Source organism: Martes martes, assembly GCF_963455335.1.
Source record: "Martes martes genome assembly, chromosome: 1".
In the NCBI taxonomy this organism is placed as follows: domain Eukaryota; kingdom Metazoa; phylum Chordata; class Mammalia; order Carnivora; family Mustelidae; genus Martes; species Martes martes.
In genome coordinates this window covers 111,540,564-111,560,180 of record NC_137888.1, presented here as the reverse complement: position 1 = coordinate 111,560,180, position 19,617 = coordinate 111,540,564, and the positions used below count along the sequence as shown (strand labels likewise).

Genomic DNA, 19,617 nt, shown 5'->3' with positions numbered 1-19,617 from the left:
AGCTGAGGAAATCTTTGGCATAAAATCAACTGAGGAAATCTAAAAATGTGATTGTCAAATGATCAGTGGAAAGAAAAAAAAGAAGAAAGAAAACCATTCCATTATATTGCTACACTTCTTTATCACCTAGCAATTATCATCTAATTCAGTAGGGAACTCATAATACGTACGTATAATCTTCAGAAGGTGTAAGACTGGAAAACAACATACCAATTCTATGAAGTAAAAACATCCGTATGACCAAGATAAGAGAGAAGAATTTTCTCAACTAAAAACCTTCCACTCACTACCCCCTTTCTGGGCATATATGTATAATCTTATTTTTAAAGTACCAAAACTTAGGGCTTTTTTTTTAAGTAGCTAAAATGTACTGCTATTTGAGCTATGCTCTAAATATTACTAACTTACATAAATACTCTTTTAGAACATGAAATTCTAATCACTTTAATAATGTTACGAAGAAGTACCATGGTTCACACTAGATTAATTTTTAATGTAAATTGGTTACTAAGTCTGTCTCTGAACAGTTCATATTATAAATGGTTTCAAACTGTTGGACTAGTGCCACAGACTTTTCATAACATGGTCACGCTAATGTTTACTTAAGCAAACAAACAAAGTTTTGCCCTAAAATAGTTGCACATTAACGTATATTTGGACCTAGATTCAAAAGACACATATGTATATCTATAGATACACACACAAACACACACATATGCTTAAGAGTTTTATTTAAAAATAACTTCAATCAACCAAACACACATTGCTTAGCTTTATGAAATGACAAATGCTTATGTTGTAACCAAAGAGAATGATCCCAATGGAATTAGCTCACTTCTCTTAGTTACAAACTCATGCGGTCCAGTATTCCCGAAGGCTACAACCCTGCTTCAACAGGGGTCTAGAGAGAAATGCAATTACTGTAGTGACACTATCTAAAAAAGTTTAAAAAAGAAAAAAAGAAGAAAGGGGGAAAGGAAAGAAGGGAGGGAGGGAGGAAGGACAAGAGCAAAAGAAAGAGAAGGGGGAAAGTAAGGGAGAAGCAGGAGAGGGGAGGCTACAATACTGGTAAGAATACTAAAGATCTTTTTTTTCCCCCTTTCTTTCGTTCCTTTTTTTTTTTTTTAAACTTTTGTACATCTGTCTTCCTGCATGGAAATGCTATTTTCCTTACATCTGTGCTCTGTTAAAAAGCACAATAAAATTATACCAAAACAAAGCCAGATATGGTAATTCACCCACATGGAGTTGTGTAACTTCTCCTGTACAATGTTGTTCAGGAAAAATCCTCTGCCCCAAGAGGAAAGAGGCCTTGGATTCTACATCTGGTTGTTTGGGGGGTTATAAACTACTGAAGAGAGTTGACCCCAAAAATCGCTGAAAATGAGATCTGGATGAAAATCAGAGAGGAATTTTCCACAGCCCTGCTGTTCAGTAAGAACTTACTAGCTAAGCAGACTCCACAAGGAAATAGAAGAGCATAGACAGAGAAAAAATTAAAAAAGAATTAGGACAGTTCATGAGTAACAGGAAATGTTTTTTTAAGAGTTGAGCAGAAAACCTTCCACTATTATCCCATCTCAGTCTCAGTCTCCTCTGCGAGGCACAGGGACAAAAATAAACAAATATACACTATCATACACCCTTCAATGACAAGCTTTACTACTGCACATTTTATTCATTTAATATTAATAACATGCCAGTCAGCTGACAGTCCTATTTTTTGATAAGAGAACATTTCAGCATCGTAGGCATCTTCTAATTTAAGGCATCAGCTGGAAAATCAGAGAGGCTGAATGGAGTATTTAAGGCTAGTCTTTTTTTTTTTTTTAAGATTTTATTTATTTATTTGACAGAGAACACAAGTACGCAGAGAGGCAGGCCGAGAGAGAGGAGGAAGCAGGCTCCCTGCTGCGCAGAGAACCCGACACGGGACTTGATCCCAGTACCCTGGGATCATGACCTGAGCCGAAAGCAGAGGCTTTAACCCACTGAGCCACCCAGGTTCCCATGAGCCACCCAGGTTCCCATTTAAGGCTAATCTTAAGAAATCTCCCAACTGCATTTCTCCTTTAATCTCTCCACTGCACTGGGGAATGGGGGCATCAGAGCAGGTAAAACAGCACTGCAAGGCAAGCTAGCTGGGAGGCCTATTAAGGCAAAGAGATGCTTGAAGATTGTTCAGATCACACCAGACTGGAATACACTTAAGCCTGTTTACTCTTCCCCTTTCTAATTTAACACACATCTCTTTTTATAAGAGAAATTTTTGTTATAAAGGGCCAAATGGTGTGGAAACAACTGGCAAGAAAGTAAAAAAGAAAGAGAAATGATTAACTTACTATGTCCCAGAGGCCTTACATACATGATCTCACTTAAACCTCACAACAGCCCTCCAGAGTATGTACCATTATCACGGCTTTTCCAATTTGCAACCTGAGGTTCCACATGGTGAAGTGAGATTCTGAAAGTCACGGCTAAAAGTTAAAGAGCTAAGATTCAGACCCAAAGCACTCTAACTCCAAAGTTTACATGTTTTCTGTTGTGTCACATGATATCTGTGTCAGAAGTGGTCAGTCAGGGAACCTGAACTGTACAGACATTTCTCTGGCATCTTATTATAGCTGGGGACGACTCACTGATTTCTTCAAGTCTTAGTTTCTTCATCTGAAAAAAAGTTAATTACTAAACTGCTTACTTTATCTAGTATTACCACAGGACTCTTTATTGTGATTGCTGTTTAGATTCTACATGCCTAAATAAAATGTTTTGGTTTCTCTTTCTTTCCTATTTTTCCTGAATGGGGGGGGGGGTGGGAATCACAGGACACCAGTAGCATTTATAAGAAGCCAACTTCATTACTCTTATTTTTTAAATAGAAGCTTTCCTGTTTAGAAAATATAATCACTTCTTTCAGTTCCCAATTTCATCCCCAAAGCAAAGTCTTGACTATAGAGAAGTAACACATCCTGTAATAAGAAAGAGTTCCTGTGTTGATAACAGGAAGGATAAAAAGCAATCCTTAACTCTTACTTGCAGTTCTGATTATCATAAAATCATGGTTTGTTTCTTAAAGAAACAGCTAAATACACACATACCAGGTGTCTCATGCTCACCTGGCATAGAACAAGGAGTCTTAGAGGAACAAGGATGGCTCTGTGGGAGCAACAGTATATGAAGGCTAATTTACTGATGGCCCTCATCCCACCTATTTAACAGGGTGATCACATGTGCTGGTACCCAGCACAGGCCCTGTTTATGTAATTATTAATAGTGCCCCCTTTTAGCCCAGAAAAGTAGTTGAATATACATACAATAAATCATATGGCCATTCTACTCTTAAAATTATAAATCATTTTCTTCCTTAACATAATCTTAATCTGTGGCCAAGAACAGCACAGTTGGTTTCAAACAAGGCAGACACAGAATCAATACACACTGAAAAGGAATTGTCTGTTAGAAATGCTAAAAGTCCAACACAAAGTCAAGTAACCATTAATTGCAAATTTAAGTCTTCTTACCAATAAAACGCTATTGCTACTTTTAGTCATTTTTCAGCTGGAAAAACAATACAATTTAAAAATACCTACAGAATCAAACGGATGGGTTAGTTCTTTGAGGCAGCACTCATAGGAGGGTGAAGCCACGAACGACGCAGAGTGACAGCTCCCAGAAGCTCCCAGCTTCTCACAAAGACACCCCCTGACTCATGTTCAGCCTACACTCGGATCTGCTTTCTCTCTTTCTCAATCTCTCTCTCTCAAGACTATAGGAATAGCCCATAGATATACAGCCTGTACTGGGTCGAATAGTGTCCCCTACAAATTCATTTTTACCAAGAACCTCAGAATAGGACCTTATTCAGAAAAATGGTCTTCACAGATGTAATTAGTTAAGAGAAGGTCATACTAGACTAGGGCAGGTCCTCAATCCAATAACTGGTTCCCTTATAAGAAAACAAGAAGACACAAAGATACAAGGAAGAAGGCTATGTGACAATAGAGGCAGAGACTAAAGGGATACAGCGACATGTCAAGAAATGCCAATGATGGTCAGGAGCCACCAGAAGCTAGGAAGAGGCAAAGACGCATCTTTCCCAGAAGGTAGCAGGGCCCCACCAAAACCCTGATTTCGGATTTCTGGCCTCTAGAACTGTGAGAGAATATATTCCTGCTGCCTCAAGCCATCAAGTTTTTGGTAATTTGTTAAAGCAGTCCTAGGAAACTAATTCATACCTTAGGTTGAATTATCATCATTTTTTAAGATGTCACTTGGGTTAACAAGGGACAATAAACAGTGGTCCATGGAAGGCAATACCTGGACTATGCACCCCAAAGACGAGAGCTCTGCTGCCCATCCAGGAACCCTACCCTGGGCCTGTGAATACTGTAAGCAGCCCTTCCTCTGCACTGGGGTGGAGGGGCGTTATCTAAGTTGTACCTCATCCTTCTTCTCCTGAATGCGTCGTCTCTCTGCCTCGATAGCCAGCTTCTCCTGGATTTCCTGAGCAATTTCACAGTCTTGTTGTTCACTAAAAAAAAAAAAAAGTGAAAACAGTATTCATATAAAGCACGATTTTTCCTAAAAATAACATAATTTACTAATATTCACTTTGAGCCCATGCACACTTTTTATTTTACTTAAACCTCACAAGAGTGATGAAAGAGGTTGATATTACCACATTTTATAGACAAAAAAGGTGGGGCCCAGAGAAGTGAAACCATTTCCCTAAGATCAGAGAAAGTAAGTGGCAGAACCAGAATCCAATCCCCAGACACTACAATGGAAAGTCCCATGCTTTTTCTACATTCCTAAATCACCTCACCATACCGGCGCCACTCTACAGAGAAGCATGTTTTCTCAAGAGCATGTAAAGGAGACACAGACTGAGATTAATGTCCACAAATATCCAAATACAGATATGGAACACACAGAAAAAACTTGGGAGAGAGCTCACTGTCACTGTGATCACCTAGAGGTGCTAGTATGACTTTAAAGTGATTTCTATAAATTTTTAAATTAGATGTATTTTTCAGTTTCACTAATACTTAAAATTCCTCCCCTGCTTCAGTTCCCAATAGACACCTCTTTGGCTGATACCAGTTTCCTTAATTCTCAGGCCCCTAAGAAAATAAAATGTAATACCATGGCCAGCACGGATTGTTTTGTTTGGGTATTCATGCGTTCAACAAAGATTTAAATAACACCTGCTGTGGTCCAGGCCCTATGCTCAACACTGAGGATACAAACATGAGAAAATCTTCACTCTGCACTCAGAGGGTCACAATACTTTTTGGTGAAAGAAACAAGAGAATGACTTTGGTGGGAGAAACAGATCCTTTAAAACAGCACCTATAAACTAGCAGTTCAAACCAAAATAAGGCTTCAATCTCTCAGAGGTGGGTACAAGTGTACATGTCATCTGGCTTTAGGTTTCAAAAAAAGTAAATGGACAGCTCAAAACTCCTGAATGTGATGGCTCTGGACACCAACCTTTACACAAAACTGTTAGCGAGGAATAAAGACCAGAAACATGCATAGAGTTTACTACTTAAAAAGATGCTGGAATAAATTTACATTTGTGACTTATGGGTGCAGTTTGTTTCCTAAACAAATATATCCTTTCATTGTCCCCCTGCCAAGTGAACTTAAAATATTCAGTAGGGGAGCCTTGGTGGCTCAGTTGGTTAAGTGTCTGACTCTTGATCTCAACTCAGGTCTTGATGTCAGGGTCCTGAGTTCAAGCCCTGCATTGGAGTCCATACTGGATATGGAGTCTACTTTAAACAAACAAACAAAAAAAACTTAGTGAGTCTCAGTCTTGGTGGTATACTCTGTGTTTAACAAATAGCATTTTCTAATTCAAAAGTGTTGTAGAGGGCAATAATCCTAGCTGCCATTGAGGAATTAAAATCCATATACTCTATTCTGATGAAACTGAGAGGATAAAAATTACTCTAATTCTGACTATTCCATATGGAAATGGGTCACTTTCAACATGCCTGGAAATAGCTGTAGATGGAAGATGTGTGCACAGGCACAGGTTTGTACACATGTGTTGTGCACACACAAGACAAAAACGGAAGGAAGAAAAACATGCCTTCTCATGGCAATTTATCAGCTGTAAAAGTATTTGGACCTCATCTTATAGGTCTAATATTTTAGGATTCTTAACCACTCAAACCAAAGAACTAAAAAGAAATAAAAACCTACTCAGAACAATTTTTATTTATATATTGTCTTTTCATTTACTCACGTCTAATAATTAACGATCATATATAAAATCATGGTCTTAGTTTTCAAAGATTTCTCTACTAGGATCTCCCAAACTCATGTAAAATCTGTATAGAAATTAGCAACTATTAATTATATGCAGATGATAACAGATGGGAAGAAAGCAGAAGCTCAGCAGAGAAGACAAGGCCAAATCAAATGTTAAAGGTACCAAGTGACACAGATGTACTTCCTAATATGGACAACAGTGTACACATAACACACACACACACACACACACAAAAGCACAGGAAGACTCTCAGCCATTAAAAAGAATGAAATCTTGCCATTTGCAATGACTTGGATGGAACTAAAGGATATTATGCTAAGTGAAATAAGTCAATCAGAGAAAGACAAATACCACAGGATTTCACTCATATGTGGAATTTAAGAAACAAAGATGAATATAGGGGAAGAGAAGAAAAAATAAGACAAAAACAAAAAGGAAGGCAAACCATAAAGGACTCTTAACTATATGAAACAAATTGAAGGTTGCTAGAGGGGAGCTGGTTGGGGGGAATGAGGTAACTAGGTGATGGGCATTAAGGAGGGCACGTGATGTGATGAGCCCTGGGTGTTATATACAATTGATGAATCACTAAATTCTGCCGCTGAAACTAATACACACTATATGTTAACTAAAGTGAATTTAAATAATTTTTAAAAAAAAATACCTTAAAAATATATAAAGAAGTGAGGCTTAAGCTAAGTTTAGTAACTTCAAATCCTACTTCCATGAAGGACCAGATCCAGTACACTCAGCCAATTATACAGAATCCTGAGAAGAAAAATCAAGTGGGAAAGGAGTAGTCAACAACTGCCAAACCTGACATTGGACAGGGACCCTAGGATGCAGACAGAGTAAGATGTTCCAATTCATTAATATTTACAGCATTTCATCCATCCACTGATGTGCAATGTCAAAATTACCAGGGTGTGAAAATCAGAAAAACGTTCTTTCTAACTTATTTACTTCAGCTAGGAATACCTCCAAAACCCCGAAGTCCCAGGCAGAAATATAACACCTGGCTCTCCTCTAATTTAAGACCTATAATCCATCACTGTCTGAATCCTCATTTATATTTAGTGTTTTATCTTGATAATCTCTGAATCATCTCTTTATACTCACTATCATTACCCTAACTTAGGATCTTAAACCTCTGCATCAGCCTCAGAACTGCCCTCCAGAATAAAGCACTGTGAATCCTGTAAAGGGTAATAACTGAGAACTCTAGAATATTATTCAAACTCTGGGTCTGATCTTCCCTTTGGTTGTGACTCTGAACCTCCACACATCTCAAGTCTCTTCTTCTTCTTCTTCTTCTTTTTTTTTTTTTTAAGATTTATTTATTTTAGAGATTTAGCGAAAGAGCAGGGGGGATGAGCAGAGGAAGAGAAAGTCCCAGACTCTGCCCTAAGCACAGAGCTCAATGCGGGGCTCAATCTCCTGCCCCTAGGATCAGGGCCTTAGCTGAAATCAAGAGCTGGTCGCTTAATTGACTGTGCCACCCAGGTGCCTGTCAAATCTAATTCCATTGCCTCAAATCAAGCCTTGTCATCTCTTCATTTGACCACTGCTTAACAATTGCCTCCCCAATTCTTCACCTACCCAGCACCCAGAGAAGGCCCCCAAATAAAAACCCCAACAGGTTCTCTGTTGTTTATAATATAAAATCTACAAAATCTAAATTCCTAAAAATATAACTTAAGTAACCTTTTGGTCCAACTTTTGACTACTTTTCTGGCCTCATCCCCTACCCAGGCCCTTACTCACACTCTGCAGTCCAGCAGGACTGAACATCGTGTAGCTACCATGAGATTCCAGGTTCTTTTACCTCCTGTCTTCCTTTTTACTTCCTCTGGCTAGAATCATTTTCCCCAGCTATGACTACATACTTCTAATTAACCATCAAGGTTCAGATTAATTGTATCGTCTGCAATTGGGATAGTTTTCCCAGTCTCTCCCCTCTTCACAGGCATGAAATGTATTCTCCAATTCCCTGTTGCTTGTGCAGGTTATCTGTAGATTTATAAAACTCAGAGTTTTATTCTGAGGCCCTTAAGGGCAGTGGCTACATTTTATTCCTATCTGTGGTCTTCAGTGCCTTTGATGGTGACAGGTACAGCAAGAGTCAATAAGAGTGTTTATTTTGAAAATAAGTAAGCTAACAAAATGATGACTAAAATTCTTTCTACAAGTAATAGAACAAAAGGATAAACCGTTCCTCAAAACGGCAAAAATGATAGGTTTTCCTGTTTCTTTGAACATGAACTACAGTAAATTAAAGGTCCCTTCATTCTTCCTTAACCTTTCCTCCTCAGAACAAAACCATGCAGTAAAACCCACCATTTGCGATTTAGGGATAGGGGCCACTGACAAGAAATGCACTCTGTGAGCTTGTGCTGGAAGAGATTTTAGATGTGATCTTTACATTTATCTAACTCTTAAAGGAGGAGACTAAGAAAGAACTTTTGTTAGATGCAGAAGTTATAAAAAGAATTAAGGGTGTAATTCAGAGCTTTCCAGAAGATTCTGCCTCTCCCTGAAAAGGACGAGGCTCAAGGAAAATAAGAGCAGCAAACACCACCAGGAAAGAGTAAAGGAATCCAAATAATTCCTGAAGTTCTTGGATAGCCAGTATTTCACTGAACTCTCCCAAACAACCTGTGAGGCAAAAGGGACAGAGATTATGTTCCACATGCTATAGGGAAGGGATATACACTCAGAGAGATGGACCAAATGCCTCGAAGTCATACAGTTACAAGTGTTAAGAGTTCATACCAGAAGTCACATGTCCCAAAACCAAGAAAGTGTTCCAACAATGAACAAAAATTTTCAAATCAAAGAAAACTATGGGATAGCCACTACAGGATTTATAATCTAATAGTGAAAGGCATGAGAGGGACAGACCCAGTCTTCTTCCCTGCACTGGCTGCTGACTCCACAGAGAAAACCAGTCCCAGCATGACTCCCTCCCATCCCCCAAATCCTCACAGGTCTTTGTAGCGCTTCTGGAGTTGAGCCTGAGCTTTCAGATCTTCCTCCTGAAGCTGCTTAGCCACCTGGAGATCATGTTGGACCAAGCGGTTCCGCTGAATGTTCGATGCCAAATGATGCTCGACTGGACAGAGAGATTGAAGAGAGGAATGACAATGTCATGTTTTTTTTGGCTTATTAATACTATGCCTCAGAATAACTTAAGAAGAGCTTTTCCATTAAAAAGAGCTTCACATCCACAACTTCACTGTATGCTCTCAATAATGCTATATAACAGGGAAAGAGGAATTACTCTTCTCATTTTTCCATTAAGTAAAGTGAGGACCAGAAAGGTTAAGTAATTTGCCTTTGGTCACATGGTGAAACAGTGGTAGTACCAGGACTTCCACACATACTCTAAAGCCAAGGCCAAGGCTCCTTCTGCTCCACCAGTTGATACTCTCTTTATAAGCTACATTTTTCAATACTTAATTTTTATATTGACATGTAAATGATTCTCAAATTACATACTGACAAATATGTACTGTTGTATAACACATATAACTTAGATTTAGCTTCTATACATAATTTTTTTAAAATTTAATTTTATTTTTTGTGTGTGTTCCAAAATTCATTGTTTATGTACCTCATCCAGTGCTCCATGCAATACGTGCCCTCCTTTTTTTTTTTTTTTTTTGAGATTTTATTTGTTTATTTGACAGAGAGAGATCACAAGTAGGTAGAGAGGGAGGCAGAGAGAGTGGGGGAAGCAGGCTCTGTGCTGAGCAGAGAGCCCGATGCGGGACTCGATCCCAGGACCCTGGGATCACAACCTGAGCCGAAGGCAGAGGCTTAACCCACTGAGCCACCCAGGCGCCCCCCAATACATGCCCTCCTTAATACCCACCACCAGGCTCACCCAACCCCCCACCTTTCTCCCCTCCAAAACCCTCAGTCTGTTTCTCAACATCCACAGTCTCTCATGGTTTGTCTCCCCCTCCAATTTCCCCCAACTCACTTCTCCTCTCCTTCTCCCAATTTCCTCTGTGTAATTCCTTATGTTCCACAAGTAAGTAAAACCATAGGATAACTGACTCTCTCTGCTACATAAATATTAAGAAAAGTCCACAATCTAGATACCGCCAGTGCCTGGAAAGATGTCCAGGCCCCTATTCTAGGGGAAGGAACAGATGCCAGATAGTGTCTCCCTCCAGTAACATTAGGTAAGAGAAAAGGTGGAAGTACCTCTTCTCCCACATAACCAACAGTCTTCTTCTTCCTGGTAGCTGTCATGCTTCAAAATACCCAGAATTTCACTGTCCACCCAGTGACATTTGCCTAGATAAATTCCTCAGGATGAATGGGCAGTGTGGCCTGGTAACTCTGTTCTCTCCTGCCTCACCCTAAGAAACCTGCCTCAAGCTACCACTAAAAAAAAAAACAGAAGAACAGAATGAGGGCCATTACTCACTTTCTTGTTCCTGCAGGCTGTGGGCCAGGGTGTGGTCCTCTAAGACAGCAAAGTCTCGGCACACTGCAGAGGATGACGGAAGAAAAGCAAACAAGACTCGTTAGTAATATTTTAAAATATCTTAAAAAAAGAACCGTGTTTACTTCAAAAATTAATTCAAATATTTTAGGATGATCAAGTTTATAACATGCAATGCAAAAGAGTGACTAGTTAGTATCAAGTCTTCATTCACAAAAATCCACATAGTACCTGCTCAGTGCCAAGCACAGTGTGTCACAAAATAATGGTTAGCTCTGGTCCCTGGCCTAACTATACTAACCACAGAATCAGAACCCAGAGGTCCAGATATTCTAATCCACATCTATTAAGAGAGGGCAAGAACTGTTGCCACAATACAAGAGTCAAGAACGTTCTGCATACTGCAGCTGAGAGAAAACTGAGTTCTCGCATGGTCAGAGGAGTTAAGAGCAATCTAGCCTTTGCCACAGTCATCTGGGGTTGAGGGGATCCTCTCCCAGAGACTGACATCCTGGTTCCCTAAGGAAAAAAAAAATACCTGTATTAGTCCCTCGGGTAGGAACAGATCTCTACATCAAGGATAATCACATTCTTTAATGGGTCCACACCCTCAGACATGAGTTAGAACTGGCTCCCTAGGTCTCTCTAAATGTAGAGCTTCCTAAAATGAATCTGTACACCAAAAGAAAATGGGAACTTTAGGAGATACAGAAATCTACCCCTAATGCTGTCTTGATTAGGAGATCCAGGCAGGAGCATTCACGGGCCTATCTTTTTAGAAGCAAACAGGAAGAGATGGTCTCCAAGGTCCATTCTACCCCAAACTGCAATTCAAACTCCTGTTTCCTAACATAAGCATATACATAAAACAATACTTATGAAGGACTCTTAACACGAAATGTGCTTTCTATTTGTCTGTTTGAAGGACAGTAGTTTAGGTGATACCTTCTTACTCTATTCCAAACACATAACTCACATGAAAAAGGAAAAGTCGTCAAAGCCATAAACTACTACAATATGTAGGACTCAGAAAACTACCAGAGGAATACCAGAAGTTATAGATTTCTTTCTGCAGCTTTGGATTTGCCTATGAGGACAAAGAATAAAGAAACACGTCTTTGACATTCTTAGCACTTATGTATGCTGACATACACATTCATGTAGCTCTGTCCCTGAGAAATAACGCAATAAAAAAAGGAAGTAGATCCTGGACATTAAGATTACTCCAAAATGGTTTTACAAATCATTTCTATCTAAGAACCATTTAAGTTACATATGAGCTGCTTACCCCTTGTTCAAATGCAACTGCCAAACTATTAATTTCCAGTAGAAAGTCCTGTTCTTTTACATCAGATATATTCTCAGCAAATTCTAACAACTGTGGCCCAGATCCTAGTCTGTGTTTCACAGAATGAAAGTGCTTTCAAAATGAGCTAGTTAACCCTTTCAATTAATAGGTGAGGAAAATGAGGGTCAGAGGGAACAAAGGACTTATTAAGGCTATATGCAATTTGTTGGTGACAAGGCGAGAAGTCAGTGACTGTGCCAGCAAGAGCTCTTTCCTTTCCTGACACTATGACAGCCCTCCTGGACTTCAGACAAACCGGGAGGCTGAAACAGACCAAAGGAGATATTCAATACTGACTAACATGAGTTCCCTAAAATGCTTAGCTAATTAATATTAATTGATTAAGTGCCTAAGATATGCATGATTTAGTTCACAGAAAACAAATATTCAGGATCAGCCAAATGAATGTAATCAAATCCTGTGCAAAAGAATGCTATTTTAATATGCTGCCTTATTATTTGAAGTGCTTTTATTATACTATGAAAGTTTATGTCTATATACTAAAGTCAGTATTAATTTTAGATTAAGATTAGATTAATTATTGAGTTTAATAGTTTTCATATCAAGGATGGCAACTTATTATTAGGTCATAAAACAATTTACTAAGTCTAAAACAAGCATTTAAAAATGAACATACAGAGTAAGGGAAACTATGGTATGGAGAAATTTTTTCAGTTTTACACACATAACACACACATACACACACACACAGATACATTATATATACATGATATGCATTAAGTCACAATGTAAAACATATGTCATCCTGTAGGTTATGGTCAAAAAAACTTAAAAGCCACTTTAATTTATGTGATTAGGGCAGAAAGTTATGTCAAACAATATATTTTCTATATTTTTAATGTCATGCTGAATAAAATTTAAAAATTATAAAATTATTACAGTTTTCCACGGGGATAATCACGTGAAGAACTGAAATAATTTCATATTTTTTCTTTTAGTCAGTGCAACAGTAAAAACATAATGTTTATGGATATAAACACCTGTAATAAAAATATATGTTTTCCACATACGGCACTGACACAAACTAAATTTAGAATCATGGTCACCTACAGAGAGAGGCAAAGGGCAGGAGTGTCTCTGCTATATCGGATGGAGTTCTATTGCTTTATGAACAAAACAGAGAAGACTAAAGCAAATAAGGCAAATATTAACATCCATTAAATTGGACCAATAGGTTGTCGGTTTCTGTATTTCTTTTGCTTTTTGTAATTTTTTATGTATTACATTTTAAATTCTATAATTAAATACAAACTTTAAAAAAATCTATATCTTTAATTCCATCAACAGCATATACTGCTAAATCATAAACATGGAGACACACTGACATAACAGGTACAAGGAGTTTATGAATTACTGGTTACTGTAACAATGACTCTTCTCAATGATTTCTTGATATTTAAACAAAAAGTACAAAAAGTCTATTCAGTCATTATGATTTGATCCTAAATCTTCTTACAGCATATATGGATTATGGCTTGAGTTAGAAGAGAATCTAGATCTTCAAAAACTACAAGGAAGTACACACACACATACACAGAATTGTACTATCAATACAATGACTTAGCACTTCAGAGTTTACTAAGAACTTCCAAGTATATAATCTCATTTATACCAAGTATTATGTGTTCAGTACAGTTTCTTCTGCAACCACTCTGGTTCCTTCCAAGATGTACCTCTGTATTCTCTGCATCATAATTCTACTACAAGCTGGAAAACAACCGTACATCAAGCCATCTTTGTAAATCAGTAATCAGATGGGCAATTACAGAAAAATTTCACAGCCAGGCCCAGTTCAGAGCCTAGATCTTTGCTCCTTCCTTAATCTACTTTGAAGTAAACAGTGTAAATGTACTGAGGGTAAACAGCATAAATTCACCACACTACCTTTCCCTGCAGGCATATTTAAGATGTACAACTGGGCCCTGAACTCTTACCCTCCCACTTCTCAAATTTCCTCCCTCCTATGTTCACTTTCACTCATCCAAATTTCACGCTGATCTTGCCAGTAAAGCAACACCTTCACTCCCCTTCATTCCTACTCATACTTCAGTGGTCCTCCAGCCTCTTCCCTCTAACTCCAAACGTTTTCCCCACAATTAGGGCATGGTAGCTAAGTCTCTTTTGAAAACTAATAACCATGTAACTCTGTCTCCTTGCTTCTGAAGAGGACCAACAGAAAGAAACACATTTATCCGACAACTCAAATACACAGCTGCCTCCCTGGCCAGCTGCAAACTCTTCAGGGCAGGGACCTTGTGGGACTAATCTTTGCACCTTCCATAAAATTAGCACTGGATGTAGCACGCAGTAACACTTCAAGAGATATTAACAGGAAAAAAAATGAAGAAACACTGGTCAACAAAGTAAAAAAACACAACAGCTTGTTGTGACAGCATCACAGAGACTTGTAAAATTTTCAAATTCCAAATTTTCAAATAAAAACTAGAAATCTTCCCCATTCCCATTAAATGACATAGCTTTAGTGATTCTTTTAATCCAGATATATACCTGTAAGTATGCAATGAATTAGTTTACATTAAGCCAAGCAAATCTCAGAAATATGTGGGACTTTTACAAATATAAATACATACACACACACAACTCCCCCTCATCCATTTTCCTTGAAGAGAAAGATTTTCACTCATTCATGAATCTCCCTAAATAAATAAAGGACATAGCATGTATCTAGTAAACATACTCATTCAACAAACATTTGCTGAGTTCTCTTTTAGGATAAATAAATCATCTTCAAGCTATCAAGAAGGTAGAGATGACAAAAAGGTACATAAGCATAATATAATTTAATAAATGTTATAAAGACCTACAGAATATTCTTTGAAGGCATAAATATGGAGGAGTTACGCTTGTTATGAATTGGAGGTAAGTATAAGGAATGACAGTGACTCAGGCAGAAGTATCAAGGAACCTTAAAGTAGCTAACATACAAAACAAATTTCAAAGGAAGATTAAAATTCTTAAGGGCAAAAGGGGTAGGCATTCTCAGTGAAGAGGCCAATTCTTACAAACTCTTACAAACCAGAAAAAAAGTGAAGAAGTCATTCCCGTTCTGTCCTTTTACCCACATCCCAAAACTTTCTGAAAATACAATTCCAATGAGTCAATCTTTACAAGCTCCCACCCACACAGCAATGCCTAGGTTAATAATACATACACTAGAAACTACTTCTTTCAGCTGTGTCTGGATTGCCTTTTATGTTCTGGTACAGCTTGTGAGTTATTTTTGTGTAAATGCTATTAACAACAGATGGAATACATACTCATTACACTGAGAGCAGGGATGATACTTGCTTTCCTTTGTTCTGTACACATGAAAACAGCTTCTATGAATGACGATGATATCCCAGACACACATTTTGTCTTGAAAAGTTTGGTAATGACAAGCAGCCACAGTTGATGCTGATGGAGCACTTTGTTCATGACAATGTACTTTCACATTTATTCCTCCTAACCACTTGAAGGTAAAGGCTTTACCAGTATTCTCATCTCATTTATGAGGAAACTTAAGGCTCAGAGACATAAAGCAACTTGACCAAGATAGCCCAACAAATAAACAAATGAACTGGAAACCAAACCAAGCTCCTCTGACCCTAAATATTTCTGCTCAAAGAACTCCTATGGAGAAATAATGAGTCTATATTTCATTATGTCAGAAAAAAGTGATATTATTAAATAGTAAATAAGACAAATCTGCATTCGGTTCTCTGAAATTGAAGATACAAAATAATTTAGGTAAGCTGGTACATGTGTTCAGAAGGTGGATTCCAAGTCCCAAAATAGAGCAATAAAAATGGGACATCACTTAACTGTGTCTCACTATTTCCCCAAAATAAGTCTCTAGCAATCAGTTTGTGTTCACTTCCGAAAAACAAGGGCAGTAAAAAGTTCTTTTCATTCAGTGTTTCATGGGTGATCTACAAGAAAATCCCTCAGCTGTGAGTATGGTGAGAAATTCTGAGGAAAATCTCCCTTTGGGATCTAACCACCTCCCCCCATCTCCTCCAGTCTCCATCCAACATTAGTGAGTTTCCCTCCCTTTGCAAAGACAGTATTAATGAATTTCAGCCTAATGTGTCCATGAGATGCTGAAGACAATTTGAATGAAGAAATAACATATGTAAACCCTTATGCCTTTGTTTGTTGCCCTAAAAAAGGAACGCCTCCCTAATGTATTAAAGAAGAGTCTCTTTTCTTTATTTAAAGCTCTAATAAAATTGCCTGAGCAAGAGAGAAATGCAGGAAAAACTGTGAACAGTTATCATCATAATGACAAGTCCTCAACATTTTCATCCCAAACAAAATTTACATACATAGGAACTAAGAGTATACTAACATCACCACCACTAATACCAACACCAAAATGAACCCGTACCCCCAGTACCACCGCCATCAGCCTGGAAGCTTCTTAGGGATGCCCAGCTGTGGACTGGACACTTTTTTTTAACCATCTGCCCCAATAATGAGTCCCAAAATAACAGACATAGCTTTGAGTCACTGACCACTCTGACAACTGAAACTTCCCTTTCAGGCAGAAGGTTGAAACAATGAGAATAAAATCTCAGTGATGTTTAAGCAGTTAATTTACTAGCAAATAGAGGGTAACTGAAACCTTTGACCTTTCTGATTTTTAGTGTCCCTAGATGTCCAACCTATTGAAATTAACAAAATCTAAGTACGATATGACAGGAGGAGGTAAGTGGCACCTAATTTTGGCTAATGAAAAACTGGAAAATGACACTGGTGCTCCGTCCTCATTTACTTTGTTCCTAGTCAAAGTAGCCTATGGCAGACCTACTTTTCCGATCAAGTCTCCAAATCTCCTGTTCTATCCTATATACTATGGTAATTCCATCTGTCTGGAAGACAGAGGATCTTTCTGAGAAGAGAGCCATGATATAATTAAGTCAGATACACTTTTCTGTAATAGTTATCCTTAGTATAACTGCCCCTCTTACTAACCTGCAGAGTGCACGTAGATTTCTGCAATTGCTTTATGAAAGACAAAGACTTTTATCTACATTTTGTACAAATGATTGAGTCAAGTACTACTAACCAACCTTTCAACTGTTTGGGGATTTTTATGGTTATTAGTTTTGGTTTATGTTTTAGTTGGTTGGTGTGGGTATGGAACACCAAGAATGGGAAAGTTTTGCAAGTCTGAAGGAAGCTTAGTCATAACACAGATTGTGTGTGTGTCTGCCTGAGGCACCTCTCCACTGTCTAAAAAATTCATTATCAACTTTCAAAACCCTCATTCAAAAGTCATTTCTCTATTTATCCAATCATACAGAATAAAACCAAAACCATCACAACTGACTCTCACACACCCAGTAGATTCACCTATGCTTCCCCCTCTCCCCCACAGTGATTTCACAGCATACAGTAAATATAGTACTATGGCACTAATCATAATTATCTTTACCCATCTGTTTCCCCAGTATACATTCAAGATCCTGCAAGGCAGGAAAAATATTATGGATCACTTTCTCTCCAACATTTATCACAATGCCCGAGATGATTATTTTCAAATAAATACCTGTGGAAATGAGGGCTCGAAGAAAAATGATGACTAATATAAATAATGATGTACAATAAAATACTGTATTTTTTGCAGGTGTGAGCCATCCTCACCTTACAGCTCACCTGAAAAAAGGCTGAGTAGGAGTATGTCTACCCACATTACTTAAAATGACAGTAAAGGCGGAGGGGGGTACATGGTGGTTCAGTCAGTAAAGTGTCGGACTCTTGATTTCAGCTCATGTCATGATCTCAGAGATCCCGAGATGGAGCCTGTGCCAATCTCCCCACTCAGCGGGAAGTCTGCTCCTCTCCCCCTGCCCTTCTCTTGCTCACTCTCTAAAATAAATAAATAAATCTTAAAAATAAAGTGAAATAACAGTAAAGGGTTTCTGCTTCCATCACCCAAATTTCAGATACATTGTATGCATTATAATGGACAAAAGCTGGTAGAAACCTAGAATATCTAGAAATCCTAGACTATCTAAGTAGGTAGTACACTCAGACAAATGTTGGTCCCTTTAGACCACAATTAAACACATAATTCAATTAATGGAGAAATGATGAGAGTTGGAATAACAACGCCAAGGATCACACAAATAAGTGTTATTTCTAAGACTAGACCCCCAGGCTATGAAAAATGTGTCCATACAGGAGGATATGTGTTAGGCTAAATAACCCAAGAGAATGCATAGGATGTACATGGCATTTTGAAGCAGAGAATGCAATCTGTACTAAGGTGCTGATTCTGATCTTAGAGCTAGTGTCCTGAGTCAAATATTTGAGAAAAACTTCCTCATGTCTTCAGAAATCCTCTATAGTAGCAGACTGCCAAACAGTCCTGAAAATTAGAAAATGTTAGTAAATTAAGGTAAATGAAGAACATGTCAACATCAGAAGCAGCAAAAAATAAATAAATAAATAAGACGAAAAGGGGTAGGAAACTTGAGGGATCTTTGTAAAAGGAAAATGACTTCCATCCTGCCACAAACATTACTGAAAGACAGAGAGCTACCCTTCCCATAAAAACCTCTACAAGAACCAGAATAGAGTAACTCAAGATCTTCTGCAAAGTTCTACCAAATACCTTGTCTGCTAAAGCCACCACTTTGGTGAGGACACCAAACTGTCTTACAGTATCAAGAATCTTAATCTCATAAGAATATCTCTAAAAATAATAAAGGCCCTGGATGATAGGCCAGGTTCCCCAATTTCTTCAAATATTTCTAAACTTCAAACACTGTTCAAAAAATGTGCTGATTCATCACTTTCTTAAAATTATAGAAACTGATTATCAGGGCTTTAGCAATTGTTGAATCCAGCCTTATCCTGCCCAAATAACCATCCTCTTAAATATTTCAGCCCCAAGAAGCCCACTTCCTTTCAACAAAGTCCCCCATTCCCTTTCAATGCAGTCCCCCTGTAAATAACTATAAGTAAAATGGTCTTCAGATGGACAAAGCCTGCCAATCTACAGAGTTTATCCGCAGATCCTATTTCCAGCTTTGGGTAGATGGGTGTGATTTGTATAAACAATGGCACTCTGAAAATTGTTGTTTTACACACCCTATAGATAGATGACTACCCATGTGGCTTATCATAGGAACTAGGCACGAGTAAAGATACTCTCCATTATATGGGCTGATCCTGTGAACCTTTCTGACTACAGGTGACATACCTGTCTTTTCAACTTCATAAAATATTAGGAAGGGTAAACATCAAAATCCCAATACTGATTATGTACTACAGAATTACAGTATCATTCATTTTATTTTTTAAGCATTTCTATATTCTCCAATTTACCTACCATGAAGGGAAGTCTTATTATTTATAATCCTTTTAAAAATATTTTATAATAAAATATATGTTTTTAATCTAGTTTTCAGCTCTAAACATTGAAACAAATATTTACTAGGAAAAAAATGAGCTGCACTAGCAATGTTTTCTTGGTTCAGTTTAATTATACTGTTTCCT

At 38.0% G+C, this 19,617-nt stretch overlaps 1 protein-coding gene across 2 annotated transcripts in view; it reads right to left on the bottom strand.

Moving 5' to 3' along the window:
• Positions 1–19,617, bottom strand: part of CCDC50 (coiled-coil domain containing 50) — a 64,363-nt gene that overhangs the window by 25,984 nt on the left and 18,762 nt on the right. For both annotated transcript variants that reach the window (XM_080812787.1, XM_080812788.1), the window contains exons 2-4: positions 10,722–10,784; positions 9,269–9,395; positions 4,441–4,531 (exon numbers count right to left, since the gene is read on the bottom strand). In XM_080812787.1, the coding sequence (XP_080668913.1) occupies positions 4,441–4,531; positions 9,269–9,395; positions 10,722–10,784 (281 nt within the window). The remainder of the gene's footprint in view (positions 1–4,440; positions 4,532–9,268; positions 9,396–10,721; positions 10,785–19,617) is intronic.